General features: G+C 41.6%; 1 protein-coding gene across 1 annotated transcript in view; it reads right to left on the minus strand.

Annotated features, from left to right (window-relative positions):
• Nucleotides 1-20,359, minus strand: part of grin3ba (glutamate receptor, ionotropic, N-methyl-D-aspartate 3Ba) — a 200,537-nt gene that overhangs the window by 87,665 nt on the left and 92,513 nt on the right. The window contains exon 12 of the mRNA XM_061893810.1: nt 12,813-13,049. Within this exon, the coding sequence (XP_061749794.1) occupies nt 12,813-13,049 (237 nt within the window). The remainder of the gene's footprint in view (nt 1-12,812; nt 13,050-20,359) is intronic.

The following is a 20,359-nucleotide window of genomic DNA, read 5'->3' on the forward strand; positions in this document are numbered from 1 at the left end:
CAAGTTAAAACAAATTCCAGGATTTTCAAGAATTCCTGGTTTTCCAAACACCTATTTCCACCCTTTATTCTGGTGAAAACTTCTCTTACCATTTTCCAACCACTTCAACCGTTCCAACGTCAAAACATTCCACTAAACTATGACAACAATCAAAGTTGTTTTTAAACTGGAAAAATTACCAGTTTTCCCGATTTTACAGGAATTCCGTAATACCATTTCACAATTCAACAATTTAGTACTTCCACATTTCTCAACTGATTTGGAAAATGTCAACATCAACCATTTCAACTCATTCAGACTTTTCACGTGTTTTACCTTTATGGAAAAAATTCCAGATTTTCCCGAAATTCCCAAATTTTGGGGAAATTCCCATTGATTTCATTTTCATTTCATTCTTCAGATTCCACAATTCCCACATCTGCTTCAAACTGTTCCAACTTCAAACTATTCAGCCTGTTTGGGAATTGCATTCAAAATTCTAAAACAATTCCCGGATTTCCCATGATTCCTTTTTTTTTTCCCATTTGTCCCAATCAAAATGAATTTGCCATTTCTCAAGCTTCCACCATTTCAACATTTTTTAACCTATTCAAACAATTCCACCTTCAACACATTACACCCCTCTGGAAATTTAAATTACTTTTTTTTCCAAGTTAAAACAAATTCCAGGATTTTCAAGAATTCCTGGTTTTCCAAACACCTATTTCCACCCTTTATTCTGGTGAAAACTTCTCTTACCATTTTCCAACCACTTCAACCGTTCCAACGTCAAAACATTCCACTAAACTATGACAACAATCAAAGTTGTTTTTAAACTGGAAAAATTACCAGTTTTCCCGATTTTACAGGAATTCCGTAATACCATTTCGCAATTCAACAATTTAGTACTTCCACATTTCTCAACTGATTTGAAAAATGTCAACATTAACCATTTCAACTCATTCAGATTTTTCACGTGTTTTACCTTTATCGAAAAAATTCCAGCTTTTCCCGAAATTCCCAAATTTTGGGGAAATTCCCATTGATTTCATTTTCATTTCATTCTTCAGATTCCACAATTCCCACATCTGCTTCAAACTGTTCCAACTTCAAACTATTCAGCCTGTTTGGGAATTGCATCCTCTCCTTCAAAAATTCTAAAACAATTCCCGGATTTCCCAAAATTCCTGTTTTTCCTTTCTTTTTTCCCATTTAACCCAATCAAAATTAATTTGCCATTTTTCAAGCTTACACCATTTCAACATTTTTCAACCTATTCAAACAATTCCACCTTCAACACATTACACCCCTCTGGAAATTTAAATTACTTTTTTTTCCAAGTTAAAACAAAATCCAGGATTTTCCAGAAATCCTGGTTTTCCAAACACCTATTTCCACCCTTTATTCTGGTGAAAACTTCTCTTACCATTTTCCAACCACTTCAACCGTTCCAATGTCAAAACATTCCACTTAACTATGACAACAATCAAAGTTGTTTTTAAACTGGAAAAATTACCAGTTTTCCCGATTTTACAGGAATTCCGCAATATCATTTTGCAATTCAACATGTTAGAATTTCCACATTTCTCAACTGATTTGAAAAATGTCAACATCAACCATTTCAACTCATTCAGACTTTTCACGTGTTTTACCTTTATCCAAAAAAATTCCAGCTTTTCCCGAAATTCCCAAATTTTGGAGAAAATCCCACCGATTTTATTTTTATTTCATTCTTCAGATTCCACAATTCCCACATATTTCATCTGCTTCAAAATTTTCCAACTTCCAAAATATTTGGCCGGTTTGAAAATTGTGTGCCCTTCTTTAACAACTCTAAAAAAATTCCCGAATTTCCCATTATTCCTTTTTTTCCTTTTTTCCCCATTCAAAATTAATTGGCCATTTTTCCAAGCATCCACCTTTTCAACATTTTTCAAACTACACTAACAATTCCACCAAGGAATTTTTGATTTTGCCATTCAGGAATCTCAGGCTTTCCCTTGAAAAATTCCAAATATTCCCAGATTTCCCAGAATTCCAGGTTTTCCGGGAGGTTTTTCCCAGTTCAAAATGAATTGGACATTTTTCCAAGCTTCCACTATTTCCACATTTTTCAAACTACTCTAACAATTCCACTTTCAACACATTCCACCCAAGTGTTTTTTTTTCCGAGTTCAAAGAAATTCCAGGATTTTCCAGAATTGCTGGTTTTCCAAAGCCCTATTTCCACCCTTTTTTGCTGGCGACTACTCCTCCAACCTTTTTCAACCCACTTCAACCGTTCCACTGTCAAAACATTCCTCTTAATTAGGAAAAAAAACAAAGTTGTTTTTTAAATTGGAAAAATTTCCAGTTTTCCTGAATTTCCAGGAATTCCGTAATACTATTCCGCAATTCAACATTCAATATTTCTCCACTTATTTGAAAAATGTCAATATCAACTATTTCAACTCATTGAGAACAATCACGTGTTTTTCCATTTTCCCAAAAAAATTCCAGATTTTCCCGAATTTCACACATTTTTGGTAAATTCCCATTTACATCAACGGGAAATTCTTCAAAATTCCACAATCCCCACATATTTCATTTGCTTCAAACTGTTCCAACTTCAAAATTTTCAGCCTATTTGGGAATTGTGTGCCCTTCTTCAAAAATTCAAAAAAAATTCCCAGATTTCCCATAATTCCTTTTCCCCCCCCCTCTTTTTTCCCATTAGCCCCGTTCAAAAGGAATTGGCTATTTTTCCAAGCTTTCAACATTTCTACATTTTTCAACCTATTCAAAAAATTCCACTTTCAACACATTCCACCTTTCTGGAAATTCAGAGTATTTTTTTTTTTCCAAATTCAAATAAATTCCAGGATTTTACAGAAATCCTGGTTTTCCAAAGCCCTATTTCCAACCCTTTTTCCTGGCGACTCCTCCTCCCACCTTTTTCAACCCACTTCAACCGTTCCACTGTCAAAACATTCCTATTAAATAGGACAAAAAAAGAAGTTATTTTTTTAAACTGTAAAAATTCCCAGTTTTCCCGAAATACCCCAATTTCCGGGAAATTCCCATTAAAAACAATGTTAAATTCTTCAAAGTTACACAATTCCCGCATGTTTCATCTGATTCAAACCGTTCCAACTTATCTGTGACAAATTTTAAAAAATTCCCAGATTTTCCAGATTTTCAGGTTTTCCGGAACGTTTTTCCCATTCAAAATTAATTCGCCATTTTTCCAAACTTCCACCATTTCCACATTTTTCAAGCAATTCAAACAACTCCACCTTCAACACACTACATCCTTATGGAAATTCAAATTATTTAGTAAAGTAAAAAAAAAAAAAGCCAGGATTTTCCAGAATTCCTAGTTTTCCAAAGCCCTAGTTCCACTCTTTTTTTCTGGCGACTACCCCGCCCATCTTTCTCAACCCACTTCAACTTTTCCTCTGTCAAAACATCGCTCTTAATTGGGAAAATAAACAAAGTTGTTTTTTAAAATGGAAAAAATCCCTGTTCCCCTAAATTTCCAGGAATTCCGTAATACCATTTCGCAATTCGCATGTTAGTACTTCCACTTTTGTCAACAGATTTGAAAAATGTCGACATCAACCATTTCAACTCATTGAGAACAATCACGTGTTATACCATTTTCCCAAAATTTTCCAGCATTTCCCGAAATTCCCAAAATTTGGGGAAATTCCCATTGAAATCAACGGGACATTCTTCAAAGTTCCACAATTCCCACAAATTTCATCTGCTTCAAACTGTTCCAACTTCAAAATATTCAGCCTGTTTGAAAATTGTGTGCTCTCTTTCAACAATTCTAAAAAAAAATTCCCGGATTTCCCATAATTCCTTTTTTTAAATCTTTTTTTCCCCCATTTGTTCTATTTAAAACGAATTGGCCATTTTTCAAGCTTCCACCATTTCCACATTTTTCAAGCTGTTCAAACAATTCCACGTTCAAAACACTTCCACCCTTCTGGAAATTCAAACAATTTTTTTTTCCAAATTCAACAAAATTACAGGATTTCCAAGAATTCCTGGTTCTCCAAAGCGCTATTTACACCCTTTTTTTCTGGTGAATACTCCTCCCACCTTTTTCAACCCACTTCAACTGTTCCACCGTCAAAACATTCCTCTTAACTACGACATAAAAATAGTTTTTTTTTCCACCGGAAAAATTCCCGGTTTTCCCGAAAATCCGTAATACCATTTCTCAATTCAACATGTTAGTACTTCAACATTTCTCAACCGATTTGAAACATTTAAACACCATTAATTTCAACTCATTCAAAAAATCCAAGTTTTTTACCATTTAAAAAAAAATCCAGTTTTTCCCGAAATTCCCCGATGTTTTGTAAATTCCCATTAAAATCAGGGTGACATTCTTCAAAGTTCCACAATCCCCAAATTTTTCATCTGATTCAAACGTTCTAATTTTCTGTTGAAAAGTTTAAAAAATTCCCAGAATTCCAAGTTTTCCGGGACATTTTTCTCATTCAAAATGAATTGGCCATTTTTCAAGCTTCCACCATTTCCACACTTTTCAACCTATTCAAACCATTCCACCTTCAACCCATTCCACCCTTCTGGAAATTCAAAGTACATTTCTTCTAAGTTAAAAAAAAAATTCCAGGATTTTCCAAAAATCCTGGTTTTGCAAAGTCCATATTTCAAACCTTTTTTTTTCTCGGGACTAAACCTTCCCTATTTTTCAACCCACTTCATCAAAATATTCCTCTTAATTAGGAAAAAAAACAAAACAAAGTATTTTTGTGAACCGGAAAAATTCCAAATTCTCAAAATTCCAGGAATTCAATTCAACATGTTACTACATCAACATTTCTTAACCGATTTGAAAAATGTCAACATCAACCATTTCAACTCATTCAGACTATTCACGTGGTTCACCATTTTTCTCGAAAAAAAATTGGGAATTTTTTAATATAAAATGAGGACTTTTGTCAAGACTCGAACCAATTATTCATGTTTACATTGTTTCTTATGTAAAATTTGGCCATCAATCCAGCAGCACTGAGAGCGGACTCAGTCAGTCAGTAATGTTGCAATTTTACTTCCAACAAAGTAATTGACTCAGAAATGTAATAAAAAAACAATATATAACACCTAAGAAGAAGTTATCAAAGTCAGCTCTTTTTTAAATGTTCCAATAAAAAATCGATTCAATTTTTATAAGACAATTACGATAGTAAAAGTACGGAAACTATATACCGTTGTGCACAGAGGTGGGTAGTAACGCGCTACATTTACTCCGTTACATTTACTAGAGTAACTTTTGTGATAAATTGTACTTCTACGAGTAGTTTTTATGCAACATACTTTTACTTTTACTTGAGTATATTTATAGAGAAGAAACGCTACTTTTACTCCGTTCCATTTATCTACATTCAGCTGGCTACTCGCTACTTTTGTTTATCGATCTGTTAATGTTTGTTTTAGTTAATGACAGAGATTCAAAGTAGAATCTACGCATGCCTGCGTTTCACCAATCACATGCAGTCACTGGTGACGTTGGACCAATCAAACAGAGCCAGGCGGTCACATGACCCGACTTAAACATGTTGAACAACTTATTGGGGTGTTACCATTTAGTGGTCAATTGTACGGAATATGTACTGTACTGTGCAATCTACTAATACAAGTTTCAATCAATCAATCAAAATGAAAGGAAAAAAGACACTTTTTATTTCAACCGTACTTCCCGTCAAAAGCCTAAAGACTGATCGCAAACTTCCTGTCTTCACAATAAAAGTGCCGCTCCATCACGCCTGTGCTAACAAAATAAGAGTCTCCGAAAGCCAGCGCAAACAAGCTAGCAAGCTACGGAGTTTGCCGCCAATGTATTTCTTGTAAAGTGTATAAAAACCAATATGGAAGCTGGACAAATAAGATGCCAAAAACCAACCACTTTCATGATGTATTAGACAGAAAAGAGGAACTTTTTTTCTCCTCCATTTGAAAACGTGGACATTATCAGCACTATACTGTCTGATTCTAATCAATGCAAGTCATCAGAATCAGGTAATACACCAACTTATATTCTTGTCTTCGTGAAAGATAGGAATCTATATGTTAAACATGCATGTATATTCATTAAAACACCTTTAACATGTCAACAAAAACGGCAAATATATATATATATATATATATATGATATTTGTGTGTATATATGATATATGTGTATATGTATATATGAGGTAGATCACCTCGACTTGGTCATTTATTAAGTAATTGATAAACGTTGAAAAACTTATTGGGGTGTTACCATTTAGTGGTCAATTGTACGGAATATGTACTGTACTGTGCAATCTACTAATACAAGTTTCAATCAATCAATCAATCAATCAAATCAATCAATGCCTACTGAGCCTATGGTGCTGTTAAGTTATTGTGGCTCAATGTGCCTTATTTTTTTTTTATTTTAATGTACTATTATTTAATATATATTATTGTTTTAGTTGCTTAAGAGATATTCCTGGCTCTGAATTTGCTCATTGCTATTTTTATGTTTTTGTGCATTATTTGTTGCCGTAATCATTAAACAAACAGGTTACTCATCAGGTTACTCAGTACTTGAGTAGTTTTTCCACAACATACTTTTTACTTTTACTCAAGTAAATATTTGAGTGACTACTCCCTACTTTTACTTGAGTAATACATCTCTGAAGTAACTGTACTCTTACTTGAGTACAACTTCTGGCTACTCTACCCACTTCTGTTGAGTAGTGGTATTGATTCCCAGGTACCGGTTCAAATGTGAAAGGTACCCAACCCTAATATCAGCACACATGAGATACACTTTTATGTGCTTTTTACTCCACATAGTTTCAAGAGTTATGGGAAGAACGCAATACACTTGTCACTTATCCCTTCTTTTAGCCTAATAGGACAATCAGGACAGTCGATGTGAACATGCAAAACCGAGAGAGCTCAGACGATGTGTCACATTTGACTCCATGCTAAAGTTCTGTCAGTGTGATTTAAAAACGGTTATTTCTTTAAGTCATATTCCGGTACATTGTCGCTTTAATGAAAGTCGAAACATATCTTCACCCTGGACTTTCTCAGGCCTTAGAATGCTTGAACCGAAGCAGCCAGGTATAATATATTTCTGATAGGTGACACTGAGGGTAAACACTGTCGTATGCGATTACTGAAAAAAGCTACAGGAGCTAATTTGAAGTAAAGACCTTCCTCTGCAGCTTTTTAACAACGTAGCCTCGCGAAGAAAGCAACTGTTATTGGCTCTGATTCGGCATTTCCAACAAGGTCATTTTCACGGGTCGCGAGCTCGCTAATGACCACAGATCTGTTCATCATCCAGGATCAAACCTGCAACCTTTCAATGAGGGGGGGAAGGTCTCCCTAATAACTTCTGTTCTGTTCCTGTTCCAGAGTCATTTGCATGGCTTCTCTCCTGGGACGGGGAATAATTGTGGGTTTGCGATGGCGTGCTTAGTTCCGCTGACATTGACGCAGCTTTTGTTGTGAAGATGAGCAGTCTGATACGGAATGACCTCTTGACATTGTGTTGTTTGCCAAGACAATATCTCACTTATCCGGGTTAGGGCCAAGGGGCAGCAATGTTAAATCCAGTCCAAAGGATGCCAACACCTCTCTAACTGTGGCCACTTCCCAAAGGTATCCTGAAACCAGCTAATAGACACAGTCCATTTCCAGCAAGTCTTAGTTAAACCCCAAACACTCTCCTTAATTATCGAGAGTTAACCGCAGGTGATAACTGACCGAGCATCCTCACCTGATCTCTAACGACGACCCCAGAAGCGGAGGCAATTCATTGCTGCCGCTTGTGTCCACAGCCTTGTCTTTTTGGTCTCGGCCCAAAGTAGATGGTACAAGTAACGGTTAGGGTCATGGGGAGGCAGCTTAATCTAGTCTAGGGTGCAAAGACCTGAACCATCCCAATCCACTTCCTCAAGGCAATCCGAGGCCAGCTGATAGACTTGGTCTCTCCAACAATTCCAATTACTACCCAGGCAATTGTCTCCCAATTGGAAGAACAACCTGGAACATGTTACCAAGAGTCATCCACAGATGACAGATGGTCAAGCTCCCCACCCTATCTGTAAGGACGAGCAATGAAACCACACAGTGGGAGAGAAAATGAGGAAAAAGTCGGGAAAAGTCACAATTCTGACCTTGTCCTTTCAATCCCAGCCCAGAGTGACCGCAAGATGGGTGGGTTAGTAGAAGCGACGGACAGGATCATGGTTGCCAAGAACTGAATGTAAAAAAACAACCTCCCCAAAGCATTCTCAAGGTACCAAACCCATTCCCATTCCCAAGCCACAAGTACTACCCAGGCAGTGTCCTCCGGATTGGAAGGACAACCTGGAAAACCTCACCAGGGAGGTTTGCAGGAGTAATCTACAGATGATAGATGACCTTTAAAGACAACCCTAGGAACCACAGAGAGGGAATTATTTTCTGCTGCTTAATGCCACAACCTTGTCTTTTTGGTCCAAACACAAAGTTCGGTAAAATAACTTAAGAAAGTACTGTAACCGCATTACTGAGAATGATGCCCCGGTCTACCTGGTCTCACACACAGAATTGGTCACACCGGGCCCTGAGCTCAGCGTCTTAATCGGTCGTGCTCCTGCGACTCCTGTTCGATAGTCTGCAACGAGGTCCTCTGAGGAACAGAAGAGAGTAAAGTTTTAAATCAAAGACTTTACTGCGAAACATATAATTTTAGGACTTTTCCAGCAAGTCTTAGTTAAACCCCAAACACTCCCCTTAATTATGGAGAGTTATCAGCAGGTGATAGTTGACGACGCCGGAAGCCATGCGGAGGCAATTAATTTCTACCACTTGTGTCCACAGTCTTGTCTTTTTGGTCTCGGCCCAAAGTAGATGGTACAAGTTAGGCTCATGGGGAAGAAGTTTAATCTAGTCTAGGATGACAAGACTTGAACATCCTAATCCACTTCCTCAAGGCAATCCGAGGCCAGCTGAGAGACTTGGTCTCTCCCACAATTCCAAGCACTACCCAGGCAATCGTCTCCCAATTGGAAAAACACCGTTGAAAATGTTACCAATATTCATCCACAGATGACAGGTGGTCTATCTGTAAGGACAACCAACGAAACCATACTGAGGTAATTCAATTCTGACGCTCGTGTCCATGACCTTGCCCTTTTGGTCCTAGCCCAGAGTGACAGCAAGATGGGTGGGGAACCACCCAGGGAACCACGCAGAGGCAATTAATTTCTGCCGCTTAATGCCACAACCTTGTCTTTTTGGTCCCAACACAAAGTTCTGTAAAATAACTTAAGAAGGTTCTGTAACCGCATTACTGCGAATGAAGCGCCAGTCCACCTGGTCTCACACACAGAATTGGTCACACCGGGCCCTGAGCTCAGCGTCTTAATCGGTCATGCTCCTGCGACTCCTGTTTGATAGTCTGCAACGAGGTCCTCTGAGGAACAGAAGAGAGTAAAGTTTTAAATCAAAGACTTTACTGCGAAAAATATAATTTTAGGAAGTTTCCAGCAAGTCTTAGTTAAACCCCGAACACTCCCCTTAATTATGGAGAGTTATCAGCCGGTGATAGTTGACGACGCCGCAAGCCATGCGGAGGCAATTAATTTCTACCACTTGTGTCCACAGTCTTGTCTTTTTGGTCTCGGCCCAAAGTAGATGGTACAAGTTAGGATCATGGGGGAGAAGTTTAATCTAGTCTAGGATGACAAGACTTGAACATCATAATCCACTTCCTCAAGGCAATCCGAGGCCAGCTCTCCCACAAGTCCAAGTACTACCCAGGCAATCGTCTCCCAATTGGAAGAACAACGTGGAAAATGTTACCAATATCCATCCACAGATGACAGATGGTCTATCTGTAAGGACAACCAACGAAACCATACTGAGGTAATTCAATTCTGACGCTCATGTCCATGACCTTGTCCTTTTGGTCCTAGCCCAGAGTGACAGCAAGATGAGTGGGGAACCACCCAGGGAACCACGCAGAGGCAATTATTTCTGCCGCTTAATGCCACAACCCTGTCTTTTTGGCCCCAACACAAAGTTCCATACAATAAGATGAGAAGGTTCTGTAACCGCATTACTGCGAATGATGCGCCAGTCCACCTGGTCTTACTAGAATTGGTCACACCGGGCCTTGAGCTCAGCATCTTAATCGGTCGTGCTCCTGCGACTCCTGTTCGATAGTCTGCAACGAGGTCCTCTGAGGAACAGAAGAGAGTAAAGTTTTAAATCAAAGACTTTGCTCCGAAACATATAATTTTAGGAAGTTTCCAGCAAGTCTTAGTTAAACCCCAAACACTCCCCTTAATTATGGAGAGTTATCAGCCGGTGATAGTTGACGACGCCGCAAGCCAGGCGGAGGCAATTAATTTCTACCACTTGTGTCCACAGTCTTGTCTTTTTGGTCTCGGCCCAAAGTAGATGGTACAAGTTAGGCTCATGGGGGAGAAGTTTAATCTAGTCTAGGATGACAAGACTTGAACATCATAATCCACTTCCTCAAGGCAATCCGAGGCCAGCTGAGGGACTTGGTCTCTCCCACAAGTCCAAGTACTACCCAGGCAATCGTCTCCCAATTGGAAGAACAACGTGGAAAATGTTACCAATATTCATCCACAGATGACAGATGGTCTATCTGTAAGGACAACCAACGAAACCCTACTGAGGTAATTCAATTCTGACGCTTGTGTCCATGACCTTGCCCTTTTGGTCCTAGCCCAGAGTGACAGCAAGATGGGTGGGGAACCACTCAGGGAACCACCCAGAAGCAATTATTTTCTGCCGCTTAATGCCACAACCCTGTCTTTTTGGTCCCAACACAAAATTCCATACAATAAGTGGAGAAGGTTCTGTAACCGCATTACTGAGAATGAAGCGCCAGTCCACCTGGTTTTACTAGAATTGGTCACACCGGGCCTTGAGCTCAGCGTCTTAATCGGTCGTGCTCCTGCGACTCCTGTTCGATAGTCTGCAACGAGGTCCTCTGAGGAACGGAAGAGAGTAAAGTTTTAAATCAAAGACTTTGCTCCGAAACATATAATTTTAGGAAGTGCGGCGTTTTATTCACTCTGGCTGTAAATCTGTCAGAGGCAGTAAGACAAGGAGCCTTAGTAGCTGCTAGTAAATCATTACAGAGTGTTGCAGCAGCATTTCTTCTTCCTACTAGCGGGACCAGGCTCTCCGTCTTGGCCCTCACGCCTCACCACGTCACCCTCTTCCCGCTCCATTCCTCATCGCCGCTTGCACAATTAACCCTTCGACCCGACTCGGACTGCTTTCTGTCAGCCGTCTAGTTACTTTCCAGGCGACTTTGCACATTGTTCTTGTTTGCCACTGACTTCATTCATCCTAATCGTGTCATAACTCTTTCAATCTCTGTCCGGACACCTCTCAACTCCATCACTGCCTCACATTCAGAACCTCTCACACAATCAATCTTCTTTGTTCCCTGGTTACATTTTGGTATTGTCTTCATTGTGCTGCAAACCCTCTTAAATCCTCTTCTCAATCATCCTGGCGGCTTTCTTGCTCTCGAAGAAACACGTCGTATTCTACCTTCATTACTTCTCTACATCCACCAGAAGCATTTAAGTCTCACCTTAAAACTGTGTACTTAAGATGTGACTTTAAGGTTTTACTACTTACGTATAAAATACTACACGGTCTAGCTCCATCCTATCTTGCCGATTGTATTGTACCATATGTCCCGGCAAGAAATCTGCGTTCAAAGGACTCCGGCTTATTAGTGATTCCCAAAGCCCCAAAAAAGTCTGCGGGCTATAGAGCGTTTTCATTCCGGGCTCCAGTACTCTGGAATGCCCTCCCGGTAACAGTTCGAGATGCTACCTCAGTAGAAGCATTTAAGTCTCACCTTAAAACTCCTCTGTATACTCTAGCCTTTAAATAGACCTCCTTTTTAGACCAGTTGATCTGCCGCTTCTTTTCTTTCTCCTATGTCCCCCGCTCCCTTGTGGAGGGGGTCCGGTCCGATGACCATGGATGAAGTACTGGCTGTCCAGAGTCAAGACCCAGGATGGACTGCTCGTCGAGACCCAGGATGTACCGCTCGCCTGTGTATGGGTTGGGGACATCTCTACGCTGCTGATCCGCCTCCGCTTGAGATGGTTTCCTGTGGACGGGACTCTCGCTGCTGTCTTGGATCCGCTTTGAACTGAACTCTCGCGGCTGTGTTGGAGCCACTATGGATTGAACTTTCACAGTATCATGTTAGACCCGCTCGACATCCATTGCTTTCGGTCCCCTAGAGGGGGGGGGGGGGGGGGTTGCCCACATCTGATCCGCTTGAGATGGTTTCCTGTGGACGGGACTCTCACTGCTGTCTTGGAGCCACTATGGATTGAACTTTCACAGTATCATGTTAGACCCGCTCCACATCCATTGCTTTCGGTCCCCTAGAGGGGGGGGGGGGTTGCCCACATCTGATCCGCTTGAGATGGTTTCCTGTGGACGGGACTCTCACTGCTGTCTTGGAGCCACTATGGATTGAACTTTCACAGTATCATGTTAGACCCGCTCGACATCCATTGCTTTCGGTCCCCTAGGGGGGGGGGGGGTTGCCCACATCTGAGGTCCTCTCCAAGGTTTCTCATAGTCAGCATTGTCACTGGCGTCCCACTGGATGTGAATTCTCCCTGCCCACTGGGTGTGAGTTTTCCTTGCCCTTTTGTGGGTTCTTCCCAGGATGTTGTAGTCGTAATGATTTGTGCAGTCCTTTGAGACATTTGTGATTTGGGGCTATATAAATAAACATTGATTGATATGGATCGGGAAGATGAGAGCAGCCTTACCTTGGTGGCGACGGTGCGTCCGAAGAGTATGGCGTAGCAGAGGTTGAGGGCGGAGGAATAGGAGAAGATGCGCATCCTGTTCCGCCCGTGGGGGGTCATGCCGAAGGGGCTGTTCCACTCGTACAGGGTGAGGAAGAGGGCGGTGAGGTGCAGCGTGACGAAGATGCCCACCCACATGGACCAGTGCAGGGGCCACATGAATGCTCCGATCGGGGCGGCGGTGTCCTGACTGCGGACCTGCAAAAAAGTACAACAACTGAGACATGGACCGTTGTTGTGTAGAATTAATGTCAGAAAATATTCAATCAGGCTCGGGATCTTTCTGTGTGGAGTTTGGTTCCCCCTCCTGCTTCCTCCCACACTGCAAAAACTGAACTATAAGTAAGATTAAATATCTCTAATAAGGGTGATATTTGTTTATTTTCTGTCGGATAAGATAATTGGGTTGTACCTTCAAGGTACTCAAAACGCTTTGACACTACTTCCACATTCACACACACATTCACACACTGATGGAGGGAGCTGCCATGCAAGGCGCCAACCAGCACCCATCAGGAGCAAGGGTGAACTGTCTGGCTCAGGACACAACGGACGTGACGAGGTTGGTACTAGGTGGGAATTGAACCAAGGACCCTCGGGTTGCGCACGGCCACTCTTCCACTGCGCCACCAAGCAGATTTTTTGTGAGAGTGTTTTACTTGTTCTAAGGGTTTTGGTCCTAAATGATCTCAGTCAGATAGTACAGCTTGTTGCTGAGATTTTATGACCCATGTAGAGTAAAACATACTTGAAACTAGAATTGTCGTGATCCGTGGTCCCGATCATGTTTTTGTATTTTTGGACTCCTTTAGTTCCTGTTTGTGCACCTCCCTGAGTTTGTTTTGGTTACCTAGGTTGTATAATCACCTGTCTCTGATTAGTGTTCGGCCGCTCACCTGCTACCCGAGTACTAATCAGAGGCATTATTTAAGCCTGCCGTCGCCAGTCAGTCAGCCTGGCGTCATTGTTTCATGCAATGCCTCTGTTCTTTTCATGCTTCATGCCGTGCCAAGTAAGTTTTTGTTCATTCATGCTACAGTTAGCGAGTTTTTGTTTTGCCCTGTCCATAGTTCATGCCATTTGTTTATTCAAGCCACAGTCTAGGGAGTTTGTTTCATGTTTTGACAAGAACAAGAAAGTTTGATCACATTACGCCTGCACTGGCTCCCTGTGCACTTAAGATGTGACTTTAAGGTTTTACTACTTACGTATAAAATACTATCAATCAATGTTTATTTATATAGCCCCAAATCACAAATGTCTCAAAGGGCTGCACAAATCATTACGACTACAACATCCTCGGAAGAACCCACAAAAGGGCAAGGAAAACTCACACCCAGTGGGCAGGGAGAATTCACATCCAGTGGGACGCCAGTGACAATGCTGACTATGAGAAACCTTGGAGAGGACCTCAGAAGTGGGCAACCCCCCCCTCTAGGGGACCGAAAGCAATGGATGTCGAGCGGGTCTAACATGATACTGTGAAAGTTCAATCCATAGTGGCTCCAACACAGCCGCGAGAGTTCAGTTCAAAGCGGATCCAAGACAGCAGCGAGAGTCCCGTCCACAGGAAACCATCTCAAGCGGAGGCGGATCAGCAGCGTAGAGATATCCCCAACCGATACACAGATGAGCGGTCCATCCTGGGTCCTGACGAGCGGTCCAACCTGGGTCTCGACTCTGAACAGCCAGTACTTCATCCATGGTCATTGGACCGGACCCCCTCCACAAGGGAGGGGGGACATAGGAGAAAGGATAGAAGCGGCAGATCAACTGGTCTAAAAAGGAGGGGTACCACCTTCTGCCCGGAATGGATGGATGGAAAATATTATGATGTGTCTTTCTGGTCTTGTCATCCCCACCTGGGCAGAAGGGCGACGGAGAAAAACTTTTTTGCTGAACAAAAAGTTGCCTTATTAAACCTGCTCAGTGGCCTTGTGGTTAAAGGGTCCGCCCTGAGATTGGTAGGTCGTGAGTTCAAACCCCGGCCGAGTCATTACAAAGACTATAAAGTGAGACCCGTTACCTCCCTGCTTGGCACACAGCATCAAGGATTGGAATTGGGGGTTAAATCACCAAAATGATTCCCGAGCGCAGCCACCGCTGCTGCTCACTGCTCCCCTCACCTAAAAGGGGATGGGTCGAATGCAGATTGTGATTTCACCTCACCTGGTGTGTGTGACTATCAGTGGTACTTTATTAATTTTATAACAAGCAAGCATCATTATACAGATCTGCGGTACCTGGAGGAGCTCAGGTAAAAAAAATAAGTATTCCTAATTCGGAGGAGCCCAACCATCTTCTTATATTCCTTCTTTCTCTGTCTCGGTGTGTATTTATTCAGGAGGGTATAAGCTGACCATGTAAGGATATGTTCACGTGTATGTGACTGGAAAACAACCTATATATGTTGTAACGACGTGGAGTCTCTCCTCCAGGATGGTGCTATCACTTTTGCATTTCAAAGTCTGAATGTATTGCCTCTGTTTGTGAGAGAGTTACCCCAGTCCATATGCAAATGTCCAACTAAGCCTCCCTAATGAATTATGGACTCGACCATTATTTATTTAAACCTGGTGGTTTGCTTTCTCCAAGTTGAATGTAAACATTCACCATATGTTCATCTTATCATGAGTCAATTCATTCACTTCAATTGCTTTAAAGTTAGCATAGCATATCTCAAGGACTACAGAAATCGCAGTGGGATCTCATATTACGAAACCCTTATTTGCGAACTTTTGGGTTTACGAACTTATACAGCCAGTCAAATATTTACTTTCTTAAATGTTTATCAACGTAGCAATTACTATGGTTTGGGGGGTTTCTGATCGTTTGTGAGTGCACCAAGGGGACTTTTTTATGGCAGCGCAGCGCATCAAGGGCAGTTCAGCTTGTAGCTTTGGCTTCTTATTAGTTGATCCGTCACCTCCTTGTTATGTTTGATTAGTTTGAAACGTCACATGTTAAACGTTTAAATAATAACTGTCGGTTTACTGTCCTGTGCCAACTGTACTACTATGTGAGTACAAATGTTCTCTTGTTTCATTGGAAATAAAACAGCATGGTCCATTTGGCTGTCGTCTGTTTGAATTGTGAGACACAAAAGTCAAAGTCAGGATTTTTTATTTCATGCTTGAAATAAGAAGTTATTACTTTTAAGAAAAAAAAAGCAGTTTTTTACTTGTGAGTGCTGAAGACACAGCTGATATTCTAGTTTCAAGCATATTTTACTCAATATAGGTCATAAAATCTCAGTTACAATCTGTAATATCTTACTGAGATCATTTAGGACCGAAACACTTAAAACAAGTAAAACACTAACATTGTTAGACAGAAAAGAAGCAAATATTGGAGGAGGAGTTCAAGTACTTAGGAGTCTTGTTCACGATTGAGAGAAGAGTGGATGGTGAGATCGACAGGCGGATCGGTGTGGCGTCTTCAGTAATGCGGACGCTGTATCGATCCGTTGTGGTGAAGAAGGAGCTGAGCCGGAAGGCAAAGCTCTTAATTTAACGGTAAATCTACGTTTCCATCCTCACCTAAGGTCATGAGCTTTGGGTCATGACTGGGAGGAACTCAAAGTAAAACCGCTAATCCTCCACATGGAGAGGAGCCAGATGAGGTGGTTCGGGCATCTGGTCAGGATGCCACCCGAACGCCTCCCTAGGGAGGTGTTTAGGGCACCTGACCGGTAGGAAGCCACAGGGAAGACCCAGGACACGTTGGAAAAACTAAGTCTCCAGCCTGGCTTGGGGATGCCTCAGGATCCCCCGGGAGAAGCTGAACAAAGTGGCTGGGGAGAGGGAAGTCTGGGCTTCTCTGCTTAGGCTGCTGCCACCGCGACCCGACCTCGGAAAAGTGGAAGAAAATGGATGGATTGTTGGATGGAATTGCACACGCAGTTTTAGTAGATTCCACGTAACCCACCCGCTAATACTCCACACTACTTTATAGTTTAACGTCTGATATTTGGTTCTTCGTAGATCAGAACCTGAGTAGCCACAAAATGTCATTAGTTTGGGATCATGACAAAGTAAGTTCAATGACGCGGACACGTTTGTTACTGGATACCTTCTAATACACTTCTACCTTCAAGACTTTGTATGTGTAAGTATCAATCAATCAATCAATGTTTACTTATATAGCCCTAAATCACTGGTGTCTCAAAGGGCTGCACAAACCATACTTGTTTTTATTGACAAAAACGGTAAGGCTTGTCCCTGAAAGTTTTGGTTTATGTCTTAGTTTTTCCTCTGCATTTGTCTTTAGCTCCTGTCAGCACTCTTATTTTGGTTTTGTTTCCTGTTTGTCTCCCTGAGTGCTGTGGTCCCCTCAGCTGTGGCTGATTGGCACCTGGCCACACCTGGTGTCAATCAGCCAAACACTATTCAAGTCCTTTTTTCTCCTCCAGTCAGGGCTGGATTATTGTCATGTCAATGTCATTTTCTACTTGTCATTCCTGTTTGTCTCCTTGAGTGCTGTGGTCCCCTCAGCTGTGGCTGATCGGCACCTGGCCACACCTGGTGTCAATCAGCCAGCCACTATTTAAGACCTGTTTTCTCTTCCAGTCAGGGCTGGATTATTGTGGTGTTAATGTCATTTTCTACTTGTCATTCCTACTGGTCGTGTGAACGCAGCGTAGCGGTAAGCTATAGTTGGTAGATGTTTTGTAGCTTACTGTTTTTTGTTCCCTGCTTCCGATTAGTTTGTTCATAGCCCTTAGTTTGTTATATCAGCCCATGTGCGTGTTTTTTGTTCGTACCCTTTTGGTTTTGTTTTTGTCTTAGTATCTTTATTAAATGATGTTTACTTACCAAATGCCTGCCTCCTTCTCTGCATCACGGGGTTCGACACCAAATAACTGTTAAAACATGTCGTTCTACACTACAATATTGTTCAATTATTATTACATATGTCTAGCTTGTGTGCTATTGTGTGCTTAGCTGCTGCGTAGCTGCTAGTTCCGAGTTGACCAGCTTTTCAAAAACTTGACTCAAATGGAGGAGAATACCAACCGTGTGTGCTTATTGGAGGACATTTACAAGTGATTATAAGGCACACTGCCAATGAGCGGGTCTCGTCAGGTTTATTTTCATACACATCTCTCTTATGTGTGACTGCCATCATATTGCAGTCTACACGTATCTCTTATGTGTGACTGCCATCACATTGCAGTCTACACGTATCTCTTATGTGTGACTGCCATCATATTGCAGTATACACATATCTCTTATGTGTGACTGCCATCATATTGTAGTCTACACATATCTCTTATGTGCGACTGCCATCATATTGCAGTATACACATATCTCTTATGTGTGACTGCCATCATATTGCAGTATACACATATCTCTTATGTGTGAAAGCTATCATATTGCAGTCTACACGTATCTCTTATGTGTGACTGCCATCATATTGCAGTCTACACATATCTCTTATGTGCGACTGCCATCATATTGCATCCATCCATCCAGTTTCTACCTCTTATTCCCTTTTGGGGTTGCGAGGAGCGCTGGCGCCTATCTCAGCTACAATCGGGCAGAAGGCGGCGTACACCCTGGACAAGTCGCCACCTCATCGCAGGATTGCAGTCTACACATATCTCTTATGTGCGACTGCTATCATATTGCAGTCTACACCTATATCTTATGTTTGACTGCCATCATATTGCAGTCTACACATATCTCTTATGTGTGACTGCCATCATATTGCAGTCTACACATATCTCTTATGTGTGACTGCCATCATATTGCATCCATCCATCCATCCATCCAGTTTCTACCTCTTATTCCCTTTTGGGGTTGCAGGGAGCGCTGGCGCCTATCTCAGCTACAATCGGGCAGAAGGCGGCGTACACCCTGGACAAGTCGCCACCTCATCGCAGGATTGCAGTCTACACACATCTCTTATGTGCGACTGCTATCATATTGCAGTCTACACCTATATCGTATGTGTGACTGCCATCATATTGTAGTCTACACCTATATCTTATGTGTGACTGCCATCATATTGCAGTCTACACCTATATCTTATGTGTGACTGCCATCATATTGCAGTCTGCACCTATATCTTATGTGTAACTGCCATCATATTGCAGTCTACACCTATATCTTACGTGTGACTGCCATCATAATGCAGTCTACACCTATATCTTATGTGTGACTGCCATCATATTGCAGTCTGCACCTATATCTTATGTGTAACTGCCATCATATTGCAGTCTACACCTATATCTTATGTGTGACTGCCATCATATTGCAGTCTGCACCTATATCTTATGTGTAACTGCCATCATATTGCAGTCTGCACCTATATCTTATGTGTAACTGCCATCATATTGCAGTCTACACGTATTTCTTATGTGTGACTGCCATCATATTGCAGTCTGCACCTATATCTTATGTGTAACTGCCATCATATTGCAGTCTACACCTATATCTTATGTGTGACTGCCATCATATTGCAGTCTGCACCTATATCTTATGTGTAACTGCCATCATATTGCAGTCTGCACCTATATCTTATGTGTAACTGCCATCATATTGCAGTCTACACCTATATCTTATGTGTGACTGCCATCATATTGCAGTCTACACCTATATCTTATGTGTGACTGCCATCATATTGCAGTCTGCACCTATATCTTATGTGTGACTGCCATCATAATGCAGTCTACACCTATATCTTATGTGTTACTGCCATCATATTGCAGTCTGCACCTATATCTTATGTGTGACTGCCATCATAATGCAGTCTACACCTATATATTATGTGTGACTGCCATCATATTGCAGTCTACACCTATATCTTATGTGTGACTGCCATCATATTGCAGTCTGCACCTATATCTTATGTGTAACTGCCATCATATTAAAGTCTACACCTATATCTTATGCGTGACTGCCATCATATTGCAGTCTACACCTATATCTTATGTGTGACTGCCATCATATTGCAGTCTACACCTATATCTTATGTGTGACTGCCATCATATTGCAGTCTGCACCTATATCTTATGTGTAACTGCCATCATATTGCAGTCTACACGTATCTCTTATGTGTGACTGCCATCATATTGCAGTCTACACATATCTCCTATGTGCGACTGCCATCATATTGCAGTCTACACGTATCTCTTATGTGTGACTGCCATCATATTGCAGTCTACACGTATCTCTTATGTGTGACTGCCATCATATTGCAGTCTACACGTATCTCTTATGTGTGACTGCCATCATATTGCAGTCTACACATATCTCCTATGTGCGACTGCCATCATATTGCATCCATCCATCCATCCATCCAGTTTCTACCTCTTATTCTCTTTTGGGGCTGCGGGGAGCGCTGGCGCCTATCTCAACTACAATCGGGCGGAAGGTGGTATACACCCTGGACAAGTCGCCACCTCATCGCAGGATTGCAGTCTACACATATCTCTTATGTGTGACTGCCATCATATTGCAGTATACACCTATATCTTATGTGTAACTGCCATCATATTGCAGTCT

Source organism: Nerophis ophidion, linkage group LG03, assembly GCF_033978795.1.
Source record: "Nerophis ophidion isolate RoL-2023_Sa linkage group LG03, RoL_Noph_v1.0, whole genome shotgun sequence".
In the NCBI taxonomy this organism is placed as follows: Eukaryota; Metazoa; Chordata; class Actinopteri; order Syngnathiformes; family Syngnathidae; genus Nerophis; species Nerophis ophidion.